Source organism: Halichoeres trimaculatus, unplaced genomic scaffold, assembly GCF_033239565.1.
Source record: "Halichoeres trimaculatus isolate MK-OKI-2021-1 unplaced genomic scaffold, fHalTri1.1 fHalTri1_scaffold_16, whole genome shotgun sequence".
Taxonomy (NCBI): Eukaryota; Metazoa; Chordata; class Actinopteri; order Labriformes; family Labridae; genus Halichoeres; species Halichoeres trimaculatus.
The window spans coordinates 1,407,436-1,427,382 of record NW_027437194.1 but is presented as its reverse complement, the minus strand read 5'-3'; the positions used below and the strand labels follow the sequence as shown (position 1 = coordinate 1,427,382).

At 42.5% G+C, this 19,947-nt stretch overlaps 1 protein-coding gene across 3 annotated transcripts in view; it reads left to right on the top strand.

The window, feature by feature from the left end:
* Positions 1-19,435, top strand: part of LOC141805680 (membrane-associated phosphatidylinositol transfer protein 2-like) — a 60,673-nt gene extending 41,238 nt beyond the window's left edge. For 2 of the 3 annotated variants that reach the window (XM_074690845.1, XM_074690846.1), the window contains 24 exons: positions 364-578; positions 2,579-2,700; positions 2,781-3,014; positions 3,086-3,424; positions 3,504-3,599; positions 3,779-3,883; positions 3,981-4,042; positions 4,180-4,270; positions 5,613-5,766; positions 5,843-6,032; positions 6,110-6,229; positions 6,314-6,525; positions 8,199-8,374; positions 8,712-8,882; positions 8,967-9,107; positions 10,185-10,346; positions 11,107-11,255; positions 13,344-13,460; positions 13,853-13,969; positions 14,069-14,217; positions 17,006-17,155; positions 17,262-17,445; positions 17,518-17,646; positions 17,732-19,435. In XM_074690845.1, coding sequence (XP_074546946.1) covers positions 364-578; positions 2,579-2,700; positions 2,781-3,014; positions 3,086-3,424; positions 3,504-3,599; positions 3,779-3,883; positions 3,981-4,042; positions 4,180-4,270; positions 5,613-5,766; positions 5,843-6,032; positions 6,110-6,229; positions 6,314-6,525; positions 8,199-8,374; positions 8,712-8,882; positions 8,967-9,107; positions 10,185-10,346; positions 11,107-11,255; positions 13,344-13,460; positions 13,853-13,969; positions 14,069-14,217; positions 17,006-17,155; positions 17,262-17,445; positions 17,518-17,646; positions 17,732-18,097 — 3,951 coding nt within the window. In that variant the 3' untranslated portion in view covers positions 18,098-19,435. The remainder of the gene's footprint in view (positions 1-363; positions 579-2,578; positions 2,701-2,780; positions 3,015-3,085; positions 3,425-3,503; positions 3,600-3,778; positions 3,884-3,980; positions 4,043-4,179; positions 4,271-5,612; positions 5,767-5,842; positions 6,033-6,109; positions 6,230-6,313; positions 6,526-8,198; positions 8,375-8,711; positions 8,883-8,966; positions 9,108-10,184; positions 10,347-11,106; positions 11,256-13,343; positions 13,461-13,852; positions 13,970-14,068; positions 14,218-17,005; positions 17,156-17,261; positions 17,446-17,517; positions 17,647-17,731) is intronic. The other variant, XM_074690847.1, reaches the window with a different exon arrangement.
* Positions 19,436-19,947: the final 512 nt, after the last annotated feature.

The following is a 19,947-nucleotide window of genomic DNA, read 5'->3' as shown; positions in this document are numbered from 1 at the left end:
AAAATTCAAAACTATGAGGTAAAAGCTGCAGTTTTTGGAAACTTCGTAATCACTTTTTCACTTAGAGTCCACTCTGGAAAGCAAACTTTGATCCAATATCAGCCATAAATCTGATTTCTTTCCTTTGGATTAGCGTCTGTGTCGGTCTGAAAATTAAGTTTGTGATTTTACTTTGGTCATTTTCTAAGTGTCTGCCTTAAGAGTTTCTTTGGTTTTGGCAGCAGATAAAGTCTGACGCTGCCTCAGCGCGCGGTGGACGATGTGGGAAGTAAAATGTTGTTGAGGATGTTTTCAGTGAGCCGTGTCAGTGATCTGGTCTCCTCCTCTCTCTGCGTTTGTCGTCTTTCTCTCGTCTTTCTGCAGAAAAAGAGTCGAGAGGAGAGCTGCGGCGAGGGCAGCGGCGTGGAGATCCTGGAGAACAAGCCGTACGAGGACGGCCCCGGAGGCTCGGGTCAGTACACGCACAAAGTGTACCACATCGGCAAACACATCCCGTCCTGGTTCTGCTCCATCCTGCCCCAGGCCGCGCTGCGGGTGGAGGAGGAGTCCTGGAATGCCTACCCCTACACCCGGACACGGTGAGGCCGGTCGGAGGGAAACTCCTCCACAGGAAGTAGGGACAGGCTGTTTTTCAGAATAAAAGGCCTCATAAAGCTGAAGATTAACAGTTCCTAACCCTCCTGAGCTCAAACATTAGCTCTGAGCGTCGTCAGGAGAAAACACTTTGACCTTCAGTAATAAAACCCTGGTAACGGTTTTTCAGCTTCGCTTTCAGATCCATAAATTGAACAAAGGAAACCACTTCCTGTCTGTTTCTGCTGAGGAGGCTCTTTCACTTTATTTGGAGATTATTCAGCTGAACAAACACATTTTCATTAACCGTCCCTCCTGATGTCGTAAAACCACCGCTGAGGCCTCCTCTCATGGTCCTGGATCTGAGCCGGATCTGAGCCGGACTCCTCGTAGATCAGATATGAAGGCCTCCATTAAAGATGATGAAGCTGGAGCAGAAAGCAGCACAGGAAGTCTCTGAGCGGTTTTTTAACTACCCTAAAAGTTCACAGACGCTCTTTAGCTCTGATCAGAGGCGGTTTTATCTTTATATGAAGAAAATTAATGATAGTTTTTCCTCCTGGCTCTCTGACGGCTCCTAAAGTGTCTGAAGTCAGAGAAAGTTAAAGTATTTCTTACACAGGAGGTCTACAGGAAGTCACGCTCTTTGCTGCTGCTCTGCCTTCCCTGGTTTTACCTGTTTTCAGATGAAACATAGGAGGTGTGCTCTCCCCTCCTCAGACCATTTTTTATTCTTATTTTTATTTATTTATTTATTCATTCATTTTCTTAGGATGAGTGGTTGTGTTTGTAGTGTTTATTGTTTTTGACACCTAACTCAGGACGCTTATGTGCAAATATTTCTATATAAATGTGTAATGTAAAATGTATGGAAGCCTATTTAGACCATTCAGAAAAAAAAAGAAAATTAAAAAGTCATATTAATTAAATTCAAAGCTGGAATTATGACATAAACAGTCAAAACTATATGATAAAAAGTCCAAATTGTGAAAAAAAAGTTACAATTATGAGATAAAAACTTAAAAAATATGAGATAAAAAGGCAAAATTATAAAAAAAAATTACAAGTATGGGATAAAAAGTTGAAATTATGATATAAACAGTTAAAAATATGCAATAAAAAGTCAAAATTATAAGAAAAGAGTTACAATTATGAAATAAAAACCTAAAAGATATGGGATAAAAAGTCAAAATTATGAAAAAGAGTTACAATTATGAGATGGAAACTTAAAAATTATGAGATAAAAAAGCAAAATTATTTTAAAAAAGTTACAAGTATTAGATAAAAAGTTGAAATTATGATATTAACAGTTAAAGATATACAATAAAAAGGCAAAACTATGAGAAAAAAGTTGAAATTATGAGATGAAAAGTTAAATTTGTGGGATAAAACGTTCAAATTAAGTAATAAAAATCAAAATTTGAATAAAAAAGTCAAAATTATGAATTAAAAAGTCAAGATTTTGAGGTTAAAAGTCAGAATTATTGGATTAAACATCAAAGTGATGAAATAATGAGTCAAAATTTCGACTTTTTATCTTATAAATTCAACTTTTTTTTATTTCTATTTTTTTTCAACTGGTGTTAATGGGCTTCCGTAGAAATTTTTTAATGATCGCTGCAAAGAAATTAAAAAAGTAAAAAAAACAGTGAAAAGTAAGGACTAAAAAGAATATGGTACTTTTCACTTCCGAATATTTATTTAAAGAGGGGGTATTTGCGTCTTTGAGTCCTTTTTTGTCCCTTTAGTGCTTCCGTAGAATCTTCACATGCTCTGATGAAGACCTCGCTAGTTTTAAATCAGTGTTTTGATCAGTTTACAGACAGATTCAGGGATTTCCGCCTTTAGTCTGAACATCCAGCGTTGTCACTTTTTATCCGTGTTTAAGTTTGACAGAGCAGATACCCCCTCTTTAAAGTTTTTTTTCCGTATATCTAAACTTTGGTTCCTCGCCTGAGAACAGGGAAGCTGCTGTGAGCTCGTCCTGACTGTGTCTGTCTCTCAGGTACACGTGTCCCTTCGTGGAGAAGTTCTCCATCGACATCGAGACGTATTATAAACCAGACACTGGAAACCAGGGCGACGTCTTCAACCTGTCGTCTGCTGAGAAGAGACAGAGGACCATCGGTGAGTCCAGCACTACACACACACCTTTAGGATCAGATCCTCGCTCCTCTGGTTTCTGACACATCTCCTTCCTCCTGCAGACCCCATAGACATCGTGAAGGACTACATCGCCCCCCATGAGTACCTGGTGGAGGAAGACCCCAAGCTGTACCAGTCTGTGAAAACCAGACGGGGTCCGCTGTCCGACGACTGGATCGAGGAGATCAACCAGAGCCCGGGTCGGTGCCCCGTCATGTGTGCCTACAAACTCTGCAAGGTGGAGTTCAGATACTGGGGCATGCAGTCCAAGATCGAGCGCTTCATCCACGACGTGGGTAGGTACGGCGGCGAGGACGGGCTGCTCCACCCACTTCCTCCTTTAACCGTGCTGTTCCCGCCCCCTCAGGTCTGCGTAAGGTCATGGTCCGCGCTCACAGACAGGCCTGGTGCTGGCAGGACGAGTGGTACGGCCTCACCATCGAGGACATCCGGCAGCTGGAGCTGGAGACGCAGCTGGCGTTGGCGAAGAAGATGGCGCAGTACAGCCTGAGCGAGGAGGCGGGGCCCGAGACCAACGGCTCCTCCGTGAGCCAGGACCAGGAGCAGGGGGGCGAGGCCGGGGGGACGCCGGCAGAGGTGGAGGGCGGAGGCGGGAAGCTGGTGGACTCTCTGGAGACTCGAGGGGAGCTGACCAAGCAGTGGTCCACGTCCTCCAGGTCGTCCAACCGCTCGTCAAAGAGAGGAGGTACGGAGGAGGAGAAACCTGAGGAGTTGACCTCACGCAGGACGTTTCTCCTCATCGCTGTGTGTTTCTGCGCCCACAGGAAGTCCGTCCCATCAGAGCATCTCAGAGTGGAGGATGCAGAGCATCGCCCGGGACTCGGAGGACAGCACGGACGACGAGTTCTTCGACGCTCACGGTAAATTCATCATGCTTTGATCATTTGTTTTATTTCCAGTAAAAAATGATCTTTTAGAGCCAAACTCTCCTGAAAAAAATCTGCTCAGATTAAGTCTGGTAGAGTCTAAAAATGAGGCGTAAGCGTGGTCAGACTCGAGGTCATCGCTGGTCTGTTTCTGTGATGTGTGATGATGACAGAGGACTTTTCAGACAACGAGGACATGTTTGCCAAAGAGATCACCAAGTGGAGCTCCAACGACCTGATGGACAAGATCGAGACCATCGAGGTGGATGAAGGTCACGGTGAGCCGCTCGTTAAGCTAGCGTCAGTCATTAAAGTAGATTTCTCCTAAATATCTCAGCTCCACAGGTGAATAAACTCAAACTGATGTTTTCACAGAGTCTCTGTACCACGAGTCGGGGGGAGAGTACACCGGGATCAACGAGGAGAGGGTGATGGAGGTGAACTTTCTCCTTTATTCTGACTTTGACTCAGCTCAGAGATTAAAGTTAAAACCAACATTTTCAGTTTGTGAGGAGAACATTTTTTTTTTCACATTTCCCCCCTCCTGTCTGTCTCCTGTCTGTCCTCCCTTAAGGACTTGTTGTCTCAGCAGTGCCTCCAGCCCTCTAAAATCCACGTCCTGGTCCTGGTCTTACATGGAGGGAACATTCTGGACACAGGCTCAGGTAGAGGAACCAAACAAAGTCTGAAACCTGAAACCATGTTTTGGTTTGCCTCTGCTCCTTTCCTGCAGTTTAATCTGGATCATTGATGTCTTCATGAAATGGTAGTAACATGTTTTGGTCCAAAAAGCCAATAAATCAAGCACAGCAGCATTGTTTCCAGGCTCTCATAGCCCCTCTGTTCAGAACGCTCTGATTTAGTGGGCGTGGCCTTCATATGTAAATGAGCCAACGCTGATACCGCCCCGCTCTTCCACGTCACTGAGAGCGGCGCCACAAGCTCCCACTGCACAATGTTTAGAAAACAGAGAAGCTCGTTTACCGCAACATTACAGGCTAAAACAACAGGCTAACCGCAGCTAAAGTTAGCATCCTGAAGCTAACACAGAGACAGGGGGGACACTGAGGAAAAGCTCTTCCATCTGCTCCACAGCACACAGCATTTAAAATACTCACATTTCCAGGGTCCCAGGTTTGTTGGAGGATGGTATAAATCACTGGTAAAATGGTATCACGGTCCCGGTTGGGACAAGTAGGAGGCATAGTGTACCGTGTGCAAACCTGGCACATTTGTCTCAGTGTCCAATAGAGGTGCTGGAGATCTCAAAGCTCACATGGACACCGAAAAACATTTTTAAAAAAAGCTGTGCGAGGTGAGAGCTCTTCCGCAAAGTTGACTGAGTTCTTTGTTAGACCTGGGAAAACAGAGGATGCTGTGAATGCAGCGGAGGGTGAAATGGCATTTCATACTGTAAAACACTACAACAGCTGCAGGTCCATGGATTGCACCAGTGCCTTGCTAAAAGTAGTGCTGGCACCAAGACTGAAGCCATTGTCAGTGGTGTTATAGCCCCCCCATTCTGTTGAAGTCACTCATGAATCACTCAAAAAAATCCAGTACTGTGGTGTTTCCACAGACGGGAGTAACCACTGAGCAGTGAAAATATTAAGAATATAAGAAGCCTGTCTGAATTTATGTCTCGAGGCCAGTGCCGTTGTCCTCTTTTTTGGACATCAAAATATGGTGACCCTAAAGTTAGCATCACATTAGCCCAACACATCAGGGCATCCAAAGAGCCTGAAGGTCGAAATCTGAGCTAAAAGTAAAATAACAGAGTTTTCTGTCAGTAAATGGGCCTGAATCCAGGTCCCTCCAGGAGTCCTCCGCTGGTCCCTGAGCTGCTGTGTTTGCTTACTCTGGGATGTGTTTGTTGTGTTTAATCTAAAGCCTGAACCACCTCCTCCGGCCTGAATCGATGCTCCTCTCTCCGAGGAGCTGAGCGTGTGTAAACCCAGCAGCAGAGTCTTAGCGTGTGGGAACGTGAGCCGTGTCGTTTGTCTGCAGGTGAACAGAACAGCAAGCAGGGAGACGGGAACACGCTGAGCGGAGCCTTCGAGACCGTGATGAGGGTCCACTACCCCGCTGCTCTGGGCCGCATCGCCATCCGGATGGTCCCCTGCCCCGCTGTGTGCGTGGACGCCTTCTCGCTGGTCTCGAAGTGAGCAGCACACGCGTGTGGAGATGATCAGGTGTGTGTGAGCCCGCTGGGTTAACCCGTCTCCTCTTTCTGGCAGTCTGAGCCCGTACAGCTACGACGAGGGCTGCCTCTCCAACAGCCAGGACCACATCCCGCTGGCCGTGCTGCCGCTCCTCGCCACCTCCGCCCCACAGTACCAGGACGCAGTGGCGACCGTGATCCTACGAGCCAACCAGGTGTACAGCGACTTCATCAAGTCTTTAGAGGGCGCCACTTTCAACGGGCAGGTCAGTGCGCGGCCTGCAGCTCCTCAGCCGACCTCGCTGCACGCCGCGTCAGGTGGTGACGCTGTCGTGTGTTTCAGGTGTGTGTGATCGGGGACTGTGTCGGAGGAATCCTGGGGTTCGACGCTCTGTGCAGCAGCTCTGTGATCGTCTCAGAGAGCCAGAACAGCAGCAGGCGGGGCAGCGCCATCAGTGTCCAGGTGACCCCTCAGCTGTCTGACATCAGACCGGACTCTGGCTGGATCCAGGACCACAGAGGTTTAACTTCTGGTTTCTCTCTCCAGGACACAGACCTTCTGTCTCCTGGGATCGTCATCAACAGCGTCTCTCCGTCCTCGCCGACCCTCGAAGGAAGCCGCCATCTCAGCCGCAGCAACATCGACATCCCTCGCTGCTCGGGGCCCGACGACCCCAAGAGGCAACTCCCACGTAAACGCAGCGACTCGTCCACGTACGAGCTGGACACCATCAAACATCACCAAGCGTTTCTGTCCAGGTACGGCTTCCGTACGGCGTCTGAGCCGCTGTCAGTCCTGATGAAGAAAGTCCTGGTTTTACTCAAACTGTCTTTAAATCAGATGTTTCTTCAGGTCATTGTTGTTGGTTTGAAGAGCGATCAGATATTTAGACTTGAGATGAGACGGATACTCTTGATGTATTTCTACAGTATGGTCTTCATCACTTTTGATTAAATATCCAATAAGGAACTTTTGGTTTGTGTTGACTTTGGTGCCCCCTATGGCCAAATAAATCTCTACTGATTTTATTTTTTACATGTGATATCTGACATATTTATTAATCTTGAATGTAACTTCTGAATGCTCTATAAATGAGGTGCTGTGTACTTTGATGGAAAAAGATCTCTTAATTCAAACATGAGGAATATTGATGAGGAAATATCTCTTCAGCCCTGACAGCACTTCACGCTGACAGAGGCCCCGCATTTCTGGTTTGGACAGCCTGGCAGCTCCAGGTGTTAAGTAATAATAATAATAATAATAATAATAATTAATCCAGAGAACAATTTCTATAAAAAAACAATATATTTTTTTTATAAAAAATAGAATAAAATAAAATAAAAATAATAAATCCAGAAAACAATAGTAATAAAAATAAATAAATTATTATTATTATTTATATAATTAAATTCAAACACAAGCTCAAACAAAAAATCCGAGTACATTTTCTCTAGTCTTCTCATGGTTGAATGTTCTTTTTTGGGAATTTTATTTTGATTTGTTTTTATAAATTAATTAAAACTCCCTCTTCATGACTGTTTAAAATGAACTCTCAACAAATTCAATCTAGTTTTAATTAAGAAAAATGTAAAAAAAAAAAAAAATCAAATAAATAACACTAATGTTATTATTAATAATATAATAATAATAATAGTAATAATAATTACAATAATAATTTATAATAACTAAAATAATAATAATTACAATTACTATAATAATTATAATAAAAATGATAATAATAATAATAAAAATAATCATAAAAATAATAATACATTATATTTAGACATCCTTTTTCAAGAACTCAATGATGCTATACAAGGTAGAAAAAGATAATCTTCAAGTTAAGAACAAATACTTATATACAAAAAAGTGAAAAAGTACAATACAAGTTTAGAAAAACAAAACAAAAACAGTTAAAAATTGCATGGAGAAAGCAGGGTCAAGGAGCCTGTAGCTAAAATGTCACACCTGATAACTGTTTTTGAGAAGTGAAAGTCCACCTGGGTCTTCATTGCTCTGTTGTAGACAGTTTTGGGGATTTAAGTCAAGAACTAAAGTCAAAACTATCAACTTTTTAACAGTGACCGCAGTGATTTAGAGGGGCACTCATGGGGAAAAGAAACTGAAACTTAACTACTGTCAAAGATAGAAGGTGCTGTAGGAAAAATGTTAAAATCTCCTAATTTACGAATACCTCATTTTCAAAGTTATATGTTAATAAATCTCTCTGGAAAAACTGTAATCAAACCAAATCCTAAATTAACATATTTTGTAATCCAGTGCGTCCTGTATGTGTTTTTCCTCTTTATGACGCATTTTTTCACTGATGGACTTATAGTCCTGAAAATAGTTGCTCTGGTTTTGTTTGTGACCTTGACTGAAAGTGTGGTGACTCAAACCCTGAGGGTCTGACTGTTTCCTCTCTGCTCAGCCTCCACTCCAGCGTGCTCCACGGGGAGCCCGGCTCGCGGCGCTCCAGTAACAGCACCATGCTGGAGGGAGGGTCTTTGGGGAAGCTGGACTTCGAGGTGAACGACTTCTTCCTGTTCGGCTCTCCGCTGGGGCTGGTGCTGGCTCTGAGGAAGACTGTGGTGCCCTCGTTGGACGGTGAGGGTTATTTCACACTTCTTTGATCTTCATGCTTCAGCAGGAAGTGGACATCCCTCACTTCCTGTGTGGGTTCATGTCCCCAGCAGCTGTGGGGCAGGTGTCAGGGTCAGAGGTCAGAGGTCGTGTTTCTGACCTGTGTCCTTCAGGCTCTTAACCTTCCTGTCTGCACGAAGCGGCTGAGCTAAGCTAACTGTAAAAGTCAGAGCTACAAACAGAGCACTTCCTGCTTTGTCAGAATATTTCCTTAAAGACGAAGCAGCGTCTGAGCTTCTCGTTTCATTCCTAAACCTCTTCTTTCACCCTCTAACGTCTGTTGTTTGCTCCGTCTCTCCAGTGTCCGCTCTGCGTCCGGCCTGTCAGCAGGTTTATAACCTCTTTCACCCGGCGGATCCTTCGGCCTCTCGTCTCGAGCCGCTCCTGGACAAACGTTTCCACCTGCTGCCTCCCTTCAGCGTCCCACGGTACCAGCGCTTTCCTCTGGGCGATGGGAACTCGGCTCTCCTCGGTGAGTCCTCGCTGAAGGTTGGAGACTTTAGAGCTTCAGAGTCTTGGTTAGTGTGACCTACTTTGTGTTGGTTTTCTCTCCTAGTGGACACGGTTCAGAGTAATCCTCAGCTTCTGTTGGAGTCGGGCGGCTCGGCGCCTCAGCGCTGCCAGGAGAACTCGGTCTGTGAAACCTCCATCCCCGTGCCGGTCCTGAACTGGCAGAGCTCGCAGATCCACTCAGAGTGTGAGTTTCTGTCTTGTCTGTTTTATTTTTTTAATGTCTCATAAATTAAAACAGCAGAGGTTTCTCTCGCTTTCTTAAAGTTAGTAAAAGCTGTTTGCTTTCTGTTTAAAGATCTCAGAGCTCGTTCTGCTGACTCTCAACTTTCTGAACACTCTTTAAAAAGTTTTGTGTTCTTGCATCAGAAAGTTGGCAGAGTTCACCGTTCCTGTTTTAAGACTCAGCTCTTGGACGATAAAGTTGTTGAACAGATTGTTCAGTTCAGTCACAACCAGCAGACGATGCCAGGGCCTTGTTTTAGGATCACAGACTGTTAATAAAAAAAAAAGATGAACGACGCAAGAGATTCCCAAAAGTGAAACCAAAACTTTAAAAGTTCTGAATTTGACTTGTCCCTGTAGTAGTTTTTCATGATTTACAGGAAGGAAATCTCAAAATGCTTCATTTTAGCTGCTGTCAAACTAGGCTCCTCCTCCTTGGCTCAGTGCCAGCTGCAGCACACACACAGCCTCTAACTGTGACTACTTAAACACACTCACTAACCCAGCAACCACCTGTAGCATCACGTTTCTACGTTGGAGAGACTCAAGAACACTGACTTAGCATGCTAGCACAAGCTAATCACAGGTATTTGACACATACCTGGTTAGCAGAAAGCTAACTTGTGTCGCTCTTCGTCCTGTGTTGCTCTCTAAGTTCCTAAAAAGTGAATGGAAGTCGAGCCAAGCGTCACCCACTTTAGGAAAAAGCTTTATCAGTTTGGAGTTTTTCTTCTTTTGTGCTGCATCTGTTAGCGTAGCTGCTCTGATTAGCTTCTTCCACTCGCTAATCAACACAAAAGTCACTTGCGCACTGGGCGCTGTGTGATTGGCTGAGGTAACCATGCTTAATCTCCGCCCAGAAACATCCAGAAACAACCTAAACATCAACATCCAGGCTGAGGAGGGGGTTTGAGGCTGACACAGACGCTGACACACATGTATAGGAAGACCTGTGAAGACCTGTGGGGGGCGAAGCTATGATCAGGCCGTGGTGTTTTAGGCCTGTGCTTGACGTCACTCTCCTCTCCTGTCTCTGCAGCAGACTCTCTTCACTCACACATGTTCGTGGACGGTCAGTGCTCCTCCTCGACGTCACCTGGAGTCCCTCACCTCCGGTCCAACCGCAGAGCCAGCGAGGCCAGCCTGGCCAGCCAGGTGTCAGGGTTGGCCGACTCCTACACCGCCTCCAACATCGCCACCAGTAAGTTACCCCACAGCTTCCAGTCAGCGTGTGATCCATGTTTACAACTCAAAGCCGACGTTTAAAGTGTTGACGTTCTCATTTCCTCCCTCCTGACTCCCGTCGTGAAGTCAGCACCCCCAAGCGGCCTCGGCTGCTCCCCCAGCTGGCCGTGCCCTACCATAGACTGTCCTATCGGAACTCCTCGTTCCGCTTACGGCAGAAAATCCGACAGGTGTTCCCGAAGTCCAACGGGGTGGAGTCTGAGCAGAGCTCGGTCATTAGCTCTGACGGGACCTCTGACCTCACCGATGTCACCCCTGACCTCTCTGATGTCACCTCTGACATCACAGACCTCAACTCAGTGCCCCCGTCACCCAGGGTGCTGAAGAACGTAGAGCAAGGTACCCTGGGAGCTGTAGTAAGAGGATGTGAAGGAAGGATGCTAGGATCCGTGCTTGTTTCCTTGTGCTGTGTCCTTCCTCTCTCTGGTAGTCCTCCTCGGTAGAACAAGGATCCAGGAACCTTTGGTGTGACTTCTTTAGGCTTAGTTCCTGGTGAACCACTCTGAGGTTTTTCCATGCTAGACTCTGGTGTGGTTCTCAAAGGTTCTGGGTTTGTGGACAGATCTAGTTCCTCTCATAGAGTCTAAAACCCTGAGCTGTTCGTCTCCTGATGAGCAGGTTGTTGGTTTGCAGTGGCTCAGACTTTAAACCATCATGATAACAGCCTCCTGGTGCCTCACCCTCTTCCTCCTTCTCCTTCTCCTCCACCTTCCCAGTCGCCTCCCGGTGGTGGGGCAGTAAGAGGATGGACTACGCCCTCTACTGTCCGGATGCCCTGACAGCGTTTCCCACGGTGGCTCTGCCTCATCTCTTCCACGCCTCGTACTGGGAGTCCACAGACGTCGTCTCTTTCTTGCTCAGACAGGTTCGTTGAGTATTTCTGGATCAGATTCTGACATGAATCAAATGTGTCGTTTTGTTTCTTGGCTAAACGATTAATTACCATCGTTCTCCAAAGATAAACTTTCCTGACCCTGTTGGTCCTTCAACACCGACGGTTTTGTTTTCAGGTGAAATATCTCAGTAACTCACGGCTGGATTACCAAAAATGTCTATTAATAGTTGTCTCCAGAGGATAACTGAGGTCATTTTGTGACTCCTCGTTTCACCAGTTGTGTCATTTAAACATTTGTTTTTAAAAAAGGTTTCTTTAATTTTCTTGCTTCTGGTGAAATATCTTCAGTGACATATTGAAACATTTAAAAGACGTCTTCACAATAAACTTCTTACTGATTTTCATGGTTTTCAGAATCTAAATGACTTTTTGATCATTTTTAATGGTCGTGATCTAGCAGGTCAAAGATTTCTCTTTAAGAAACTAAGAAAATATTATAAGGAGGTTATTCTCAAAGAGCACTTCAGTTCAACAGGAAAATTCATATTCAAACAATTTCACTAATGCCATTCATGATTCCCAGATTATAATTTTTCCTTAATTGGTGGTTTAGCTTCACTGTGGGATCAAATCTTTGAGTTTTTCAGATTTGCTGACATTCAGGGTGTCGAGAGGCTGAACCAACAAAACCCTGTTGACCTTCAAAACCCAGCGTCAGAAACTGTGGCAATTATATTTTTTTAAGTTGTTATAAATTTCTCCCTTAACAGATACAAAGAAGTTAAGCAATTATCTCATGGTCTCTAGAGCATGAAACTAATTTATATGATTATTATTATTATTATTATTATTATTATTATTATAATTATTATCATTATTATAGTTATTGTTGTTGTTATTATAATCATCATTTTATTAGTATAATTTCTTTTATAATAATTATAATTATAGTAACTATAACTATATATTTATTTTATTATTATTTCTATTTCTATTCTTAATTTCTATCAATTTTTTTATATATATATATATACAATTATTTTAAGATACATTTTTTAATATAATTTCTGTAAGTTTTATCATTTTTGGTATAATAATATAAATAATAATAATAATAATAATTATTATTATTATTATTATTATTATTATTATTATTATTATTATTATTACTATCATTTTGATAAGTATTATTGCTTTTATTAAAATCATAATTCTAGTTATTATAACAATATATTTTTTTATTATAATTTCTGTTAGTTTTATCATTATTGTTAGTATTGTTATTCTTATTCTTCTTATTCTAATTATTATTATTAATAATATTATATTATTATTATTATTATTATTAATATTATTATTTTAACAATGTTTATTTTTATACATGACCAGACAAAAAACAAGGATAGAATCAACAGCAAAACTGACAACATTATTTTCCAAACAAAATGGAAATATATGATGAATAAATTGACAAATATAGTAATAAAATAAAATTAATAAATACACATCTAAAAGCTCCGCACCATTTTTAGATTTATTGCCTTTGTAATGTCTGAGAAACTCATTAAAGGTGACCATATGTCTTAAACTAAAATTGTTCACTTTTTATTTAGTCCTGACATCAAATACAAATTTTTGTTTTCAAGTGAAACATTTGAAAAATTTTCTTATTAATTCCAAAAACTATTTTTTTCCTTATAATTGGTGTTATTGTCATTGTAAACTAAGGTGAAAATCTCCTGCTGTTTTCCCCGTAGAAAAAGTGAGTTGTTGGCACAATACTTTACCATTTTATATACCATCAGATTTACTGTCTACTCTTAAAAACGTACACTTGTTTCCTTTGCTGTGACATTCAGGGATACACAGACAAATAATCGCTAAGGCTGGATGCCCAGAAAGCAGCCAGAGCAGTAAAACATCCTCCCAAACCTCCATCACTTAGCGGCAGCAGCAGGCTGCTGTATCATCATATTATCTTTGGCCCGGCTGAAGTGCTGAGGCGGGCGAAGAGTCCCCGCCAGCGCGAAGATGAGGATGAGGATGGCTGCGAAACAAATTTAATGTATCATTTACTGCTGGGGTGTAAAACTTCCTCCGTGCTGTCTTCGTTTCCAGGTGATGAGACACGAGAACTCCAGCATCTTAGAGCTGGACGGGAAGGAGGTTTCTGAGTTCACGCCGTCCAAACCTCGAGAGAAGTGGCTCCGCAAGAGGACGCACGTTAAAATCAGGGTAAGGTCGTTTTCCTGGGACGAACTCAAAGCAAGATTATCTCCTTTGCAAACAGACAGTTTCAGATAAAAGCTGGGAAGAAAGTTGATTTTTCTTCCATCATTAAAGAAACTCCACCAGGATGAGGTTACCTCGCCTGAAAGACGAGCCCGGGCCGGACTCTCTCCACGGCTCATAAAGCCTAAGTGCTTCTCTTAATTAACATTTTAATCAACTTAGAGCTCCTCTCCTCTGGATGTTGGCGGCTGCACGGTGAAAAGTCTCAGAGAGGTTTCAGAGTTCAGCCCAAACCTTTGGAGTAAAGAGGTCACGTCCTCCACGATCCCCTCTGGAGGAAATCTGCTGAATGAAACATGACGGATTATTCTGGGTTTGTCCTTTTTCTGTGTCAGAATGTGACGGCGAACCACCGCGTCAATGACGTGGTGTTTACGGAGGACGGGGCCCAGATGGTGCTGGGGCGTTTCATGTACGGCCCTCTGGACATGGTGACCCTCACTGGAGAGAAGGTAGCGACGGCGTCCAGCTGTGATGCTCTGACAGGAAAAAGAGGTTATGTAACGCCAGCGCCATCTGTGTCATTAAGGTCATTGTGCTATTTCCTGCAGATCGACATCCACATCATGACCCAGCCCCCCTCTGGAGAGTGGGTGCACTTCAGCACGGAGCTCACCAACAGCAGCGGACGCGTCTCTTATGTAATCCCAGAGAGCAGGAGGCTGGGCATCGGCGTGTATCCTGTCAAAATGGTCGTCAGGTATGACCAGGCGCTCTGACTCAGGCTGTCTGAGGCAGTGTGTAAAAATGTTAAAGGGCACCAGCTGCATGCAGCGGGTCACCAGGGTGCAGAGGTATGATGCAGCTATGATGGTGCGTTCAGGGAAGCTGGGAGAAACCCTCAGTTATAAAGACACAGGAATCTGTCAAATATTTAACAACTCAGAGGTGGGAAGAGTCAGCGAACTAGTTTTCACCACTAAATTTTTTTTTTTTGTTTTTTTTTTTCATTTATTCAGTCATGTCATGACCAAATATTGTACCAAATTTTTTGAACAATGTTTTTATTCGTTTTCAACAGACAGACAATAATAAAACACTAGAAAAAAGAGCAAACATTTTCTTTTAAACAACATGAACATAGAAAAGAAAGAAAGGAAAAAAAACAAGACAATAATACATAAATAAATAATAGCAAAAAGTATCCAAAGGAAATATTAAGATTTAAAAATAATAACAGTAATTGTATACATATTTAAGAAAAAAAATAAAAACAATAAATGAATTGATAGAAAGTAAATTAGATAAATAAATAAATGTGGCTATCACACTCCACAGTTCATTGTCATTATTGTTGTTCAAGAAAGCTCATTAGGGCTGTCCATAGCTCTTCAAATTCGTTCCATGTTAGCTTTCGATCAATGACAACACCTATGAACTTAGTCTCAGACACTCTTTCAGTGTCAACATTGCAGATTTTTAATTTAGCATTACAATCGCTGTCATTTAGATTCCCAAAAACCATAAATTTTATTTTCTCAATCTTTAGAGAATTTATTGACAACAAACCAAGTTTTGAGATTTTCCAGCTCCATTTCTGCACAAGACAAAAGCTCCTTTAGATTCTTACCAGAGCAAAACAAAGTGGTATCATCTGCAAATATTATATATCTGAAAAAATCTGATGTAAAGAATAAACAGTTTTGTACCAATCACATTGTGGTATACCACATTTAATCTTTAATCTTTAATCTTTAACTTGAACACACTGGTGTCTATTACATAAATAACTTTCCAGCCAAGAATAAGAGACCCTCTTGTCTTCCATACATCTCTCATTTCTTCAACAACTGTCTGGGATCGATGTGACACTCAAAGAGCAATTAATCCAGTTTGGACTGCTAGTTTAGGCACCCTTTTCGTTTCCTATGTTTAAAAGCACAATAACAGGAACTATGTCTAACTTTCTCCACTAAAAAATTTAAAAAGTTGCCAAGAAGCAACATATTCAAGGTTGAGTTTTCTCCACTGAAACGTCATAAACACCACTACATCAGGCTTTCTCATTACGTTGTCCTGTCTTTAGGGGCACCTTCAAGGTTAGTTCATGGGAATTTCTCAGCTATAGGGCACTCCAGCATATTTTCTCCTTTAAACTGGCACCTTAAAGCAATCACATCAAGTTTTCTCCACTACGAGGCCCCGTGTAAGTTCTTAATCCTGTGTCGTTCATAAAAATAGGAGATAAAGGGGGGAGTCCATTCTCTTACCACTTCAAAGCTCCTGCAGTGCATTGTTTTCTCCACTAAATGTGTGGGACATCTTTATGTTTTCTCCACCAGAACAGCAACATAAAGGACACATTGTCATATTTTCCTCTCTGATAGGGCATCATAGAGGTTACTTTATGGGGGATTTTTGTCATTAAGCACTGGAATGTTTCTGGGCACTTTTATATATTTTCTCCATTAAAATTGCACAGTTGTATCAAGGTTTTCTCCACTAAATGGGCTCACTGTGAACAGTGTACCCAATTAATTTGTAAAATGGGGGAAAAGAGGGGAATGCATCCTTTTGTGTACTACTTAATATTTTCTCCACTCAATGGGTGGGACTACTTGGTGATTTCTCCACTAGAACAGCAACATAAAGACATGTTCATGTTTATTTTAATTATTTCTTTGCTGTTGGGCACTAGAGGTTCTCTTGGGGCTCTGTAGCATATTTTCTCTGTTGAACACCTTAAAGATAATCACCTTATTTTCTCCACTAAATGGGCTGACTGTGAGCATGTTGTCTCCTGTGTTTTCCTAAAGAGAGGAACACAGCAGGCTGCATCCTATTTCAATGACCACTACACTAAACGGCTTTAAGTTTTCTCCACTAAATGGGTGGGACTACTTGGTGATTTCTCCACTAGAACAGCAGAAAGACATTTTTTTGCATTTTATTTTGTGGTTATTTCTTTGCTGTTGGTCACTGGAGGTTCTTTAGAGGCCCTGTAACATATTTTCTCCATTGAAAGGACACCTTAAAGACAGTTACATTATGTTTTCTCCACTCAATGGGTGGGACTACTTGGTGTTTTCTCCAGTAGAACAGCATTATAAAGACATATTCGTGTTTTATTTTGTGGTTATTTCTCTGGAGGCCCTGTAACATATTTTCTCCAATGAAAGATCACCTTATAGACAGTTACATCATGTTTTCTCCACTAGATGGGCAGACTGTATTTTCCTAAACTGGGGAACAAAAGAGACTCATCCCATTCCAAATTATAATGACCACTATACTGAACTGCTTTAAGTTTTCTCCACTAAGTGGGTGACTAATTGGTGTTTTCTCAGCTGGAATAGCAGTATTAACAATGATGTTGGGAAGGCACACTCAAGAGGGCACTTAAACCTCATTTTATACATCCTGTTTTCTCCAGTTTAGAGGCATCTCTAGGCTCTGCTCCTGTTTTCTCCAATTTAAAGAGTCTTTTTATTTTCTCCTTTCTTAAAAAACTTGTATTTTTATTTCGCTCTCTGCTGTTTTTCTTTCAGGGGTGACCACACGTTTGCAGACAGCTACCTCTCCATCGTTCCTCGAGGAACAGAGTTTGTTGTCTTCAGCATCGACGGCTCGTTTGCAGCGAGCGTGTCAATAATGGGCAGCGACCCAAAGGTCCGGGCTGGAGCCGTGGACGTTGTGAGGTAAAGATGTCTCCCTGTAGATTTATTTTACGGCTCCTCAGGGGTCGATGCGGTCGGTAAACTGTGGTGAGTAATGAATGAAACGGCTGAGGCTCATCTCTGACAGATACTGGCAGGACCTGGGCTACATGATCGTGTACGTGACGGGGCGCCCCGACATGCAGAAGCAGCGCGTGGTGGCGTGGCTCTCTCAGCATAACTTCCCCCACGGCGTGGTGTCGTTCTGTGACGGGCTGGTTCATGATCCCCTCAGACACAAGGCCAACTTCCTGAAAACGCTCATCAACGAGGTGAGAAAGCCTCTGGAGCTGGAGGAGTTTAAAACGTCTGACTCTGATAACTGACCCGTCTGTCTCCATCAGGCCCACATGAGGATCTTTGCTGCGTACGGATCCACCAAGGACATCTCTGTGTACTCGTCCATCGGCCTGCCCCCGTCACACATTTACATCGTGGGGAGGCCGACGAAGAAGATGCTGCACCAGTGCCAGGTACGTTACTTCACTCCTCACGCTCTCATGGCTGCATGTTCTGCGTCCATCAGGCCTGAAGTGACCGACCTCTGATCTCTTCCAGTTCATCCCTGACGGCTACGCCTCCCACCTCTCCCAGCTGGAGTACAACCAGAGGTCTCGTCCCGCCAAGTCTCCCAGCACCCGCATGGTTCTCCGCAAGGGCAGCTTCGGGTTAGGCGCCGCCGGAGGGGACTTCCTTCGCAAACGTAACCACATCTTTCGCACCATCTCCTCTCAGCAGCCCGGGGCGGGATCCGCCTCCCCGAACCAGCTGGGGCGGACTGAACGCACGCTGAGCCAGTGCGAGATGGAGAGGGATCGAGGGGTCGCCGCCGCCGCTCAGAGGAGTATGAGCATCGCCGCGGGCTGCTGGGGCCGCAGCGGGAGCACGAAGGAGGGGAGCGGAGGTTTACACAGCCATAAATGAGACTGAGGAGGAGCGGAGGGTCTGAAGACCCGACCTGAGCCACCATGATCTCTGGACTGATGACGGAGGAGCTCTGAGAGGAGGAGCAGGGTTTGTACATTAGAAACGAGGACAATGAGGGAAACAGAGCGCGCTCAGTCGAGGAGGAGTGGACTTCCAGGCCCGGAGGATCCAGCGGAGAAAGAGGGTCCTGTAGCATGACTCTTTCCAAAAACACTTTTATAGGAGCATCACTAATTATTCAACAACAAGGACGGATTAACGGAAATATTGTAAGCCTTAAACTAATCTCCTGTAAAGGGACAAACCCCAACACACACACACACACACACACACACACACAGGGTCCTAGCACTCACACTCATGAGCTCAGGACAAACTGCAGATTCACCGTCGAGCGCCGTGGGTTTAAGATCTGAGACGAGTTTCACTTCACTTTCTGTCACAACACAAACTCCATCCAGCAACAACAACAACCGGCAATAACTCTGAGAAACAGGAAACACGTTCATCCAGGTTACAAAAAACTTTCACTCAAAAAGGTTTCGTTAAGATCCTTAATTCATGGTCCCCAGAGGAACAGTTTTTAATCTTGATATCCTGATTGGTGCCTTTGGGATACGTTAACAGATGAATATTCACTGCACACAGAGGACGTACCAAACCTTTTTATCAGATTTAACCGTCATCAGGTTTAATTATTAATGTCACCAGTGAAACACGCTTCTGTTTCCTGGTTTAGAGCTCATATCGGTGCCTCTGGGTTAAATTAAGTCATGGAAATTAACGACTCCCTGAGGTTATGTTTTAATGATTGTGGTGATCTAGGTCAGTGGTTCTAAAATGGGGGTTTATGAGGGCACTGCGGGGGGGTAGACAAGATTCAAAAATGTATTTTCATAAAATAGAGTCCAAGAAAAACTGATATATTTAATATTTTAAGGTGCTTCTGCTTTAATTCAGATGGATTCCCGGCTTTGGAAATTTCCCCACAACAGAAACCAGTTCAGCTTTTATAACTGGTGGCGTCCCCCAAGGCTCCATTCTGGGTCCCATTTAGTTTTCATCATATTAGCTTCAACAAGCTCTATTTGCAACAATTTCCGAGGCGCAGAGATTTTTCTGTTGGGGGAAATAAGCTAAAAGCAGCTTGAAGCTCGCACATCTTCAGCAATATTTTGTTTTTGTTTTTTAAACGGAAAATCTTTTATCTTAAACTAAGTTCAAGTCTTTTTTGTAAAGAATTGTTTATTCATCCATTGTTAAGGTCATCATTTTGGTTTGAGAACAGCCCTTTAAAACCAAAAGAGAGAAATTTAATTTTACATTTATTTCTATGTGCACAAATCTTTGCTTTTAAACAATTTACTAGTTACTTGTATTTTAATTATCATTTTTTATGTGATAATTATTATATTTTATTTTATCATTATTATTTTATTTTATTTATTTATTTTATTTTATTTTTTGTTCATTTTTTTTTATTAAGTTATGATACGATTTTCAGGTTTAACAACAATGTTATTATTAATTCTGAGTTTTTCATAAATCAGATATAGCGCTATGTTTTACGTCTTTGCTTTTTAATCTTTGCTTTTAAACATGTTGCTAGTTATTTTTATTTTTATCATTATTTTTTATCTTATTATTATTTTTATTTTATTTTATCTATTTTTTTATTTTATTTTTTTAAATTTGTTTTATTTTATTTTTTATTTGTTTTATTTTTTTAGATTTAGTTATAAAATGATTTTCAGGGTTAGCAACAATTTTATTGTTAAATCAGAATATTTTATAAATTAGACACAGAGCTGTGTTTTAGGGTTTTTTTCCAACTAAACCTGCTTTGT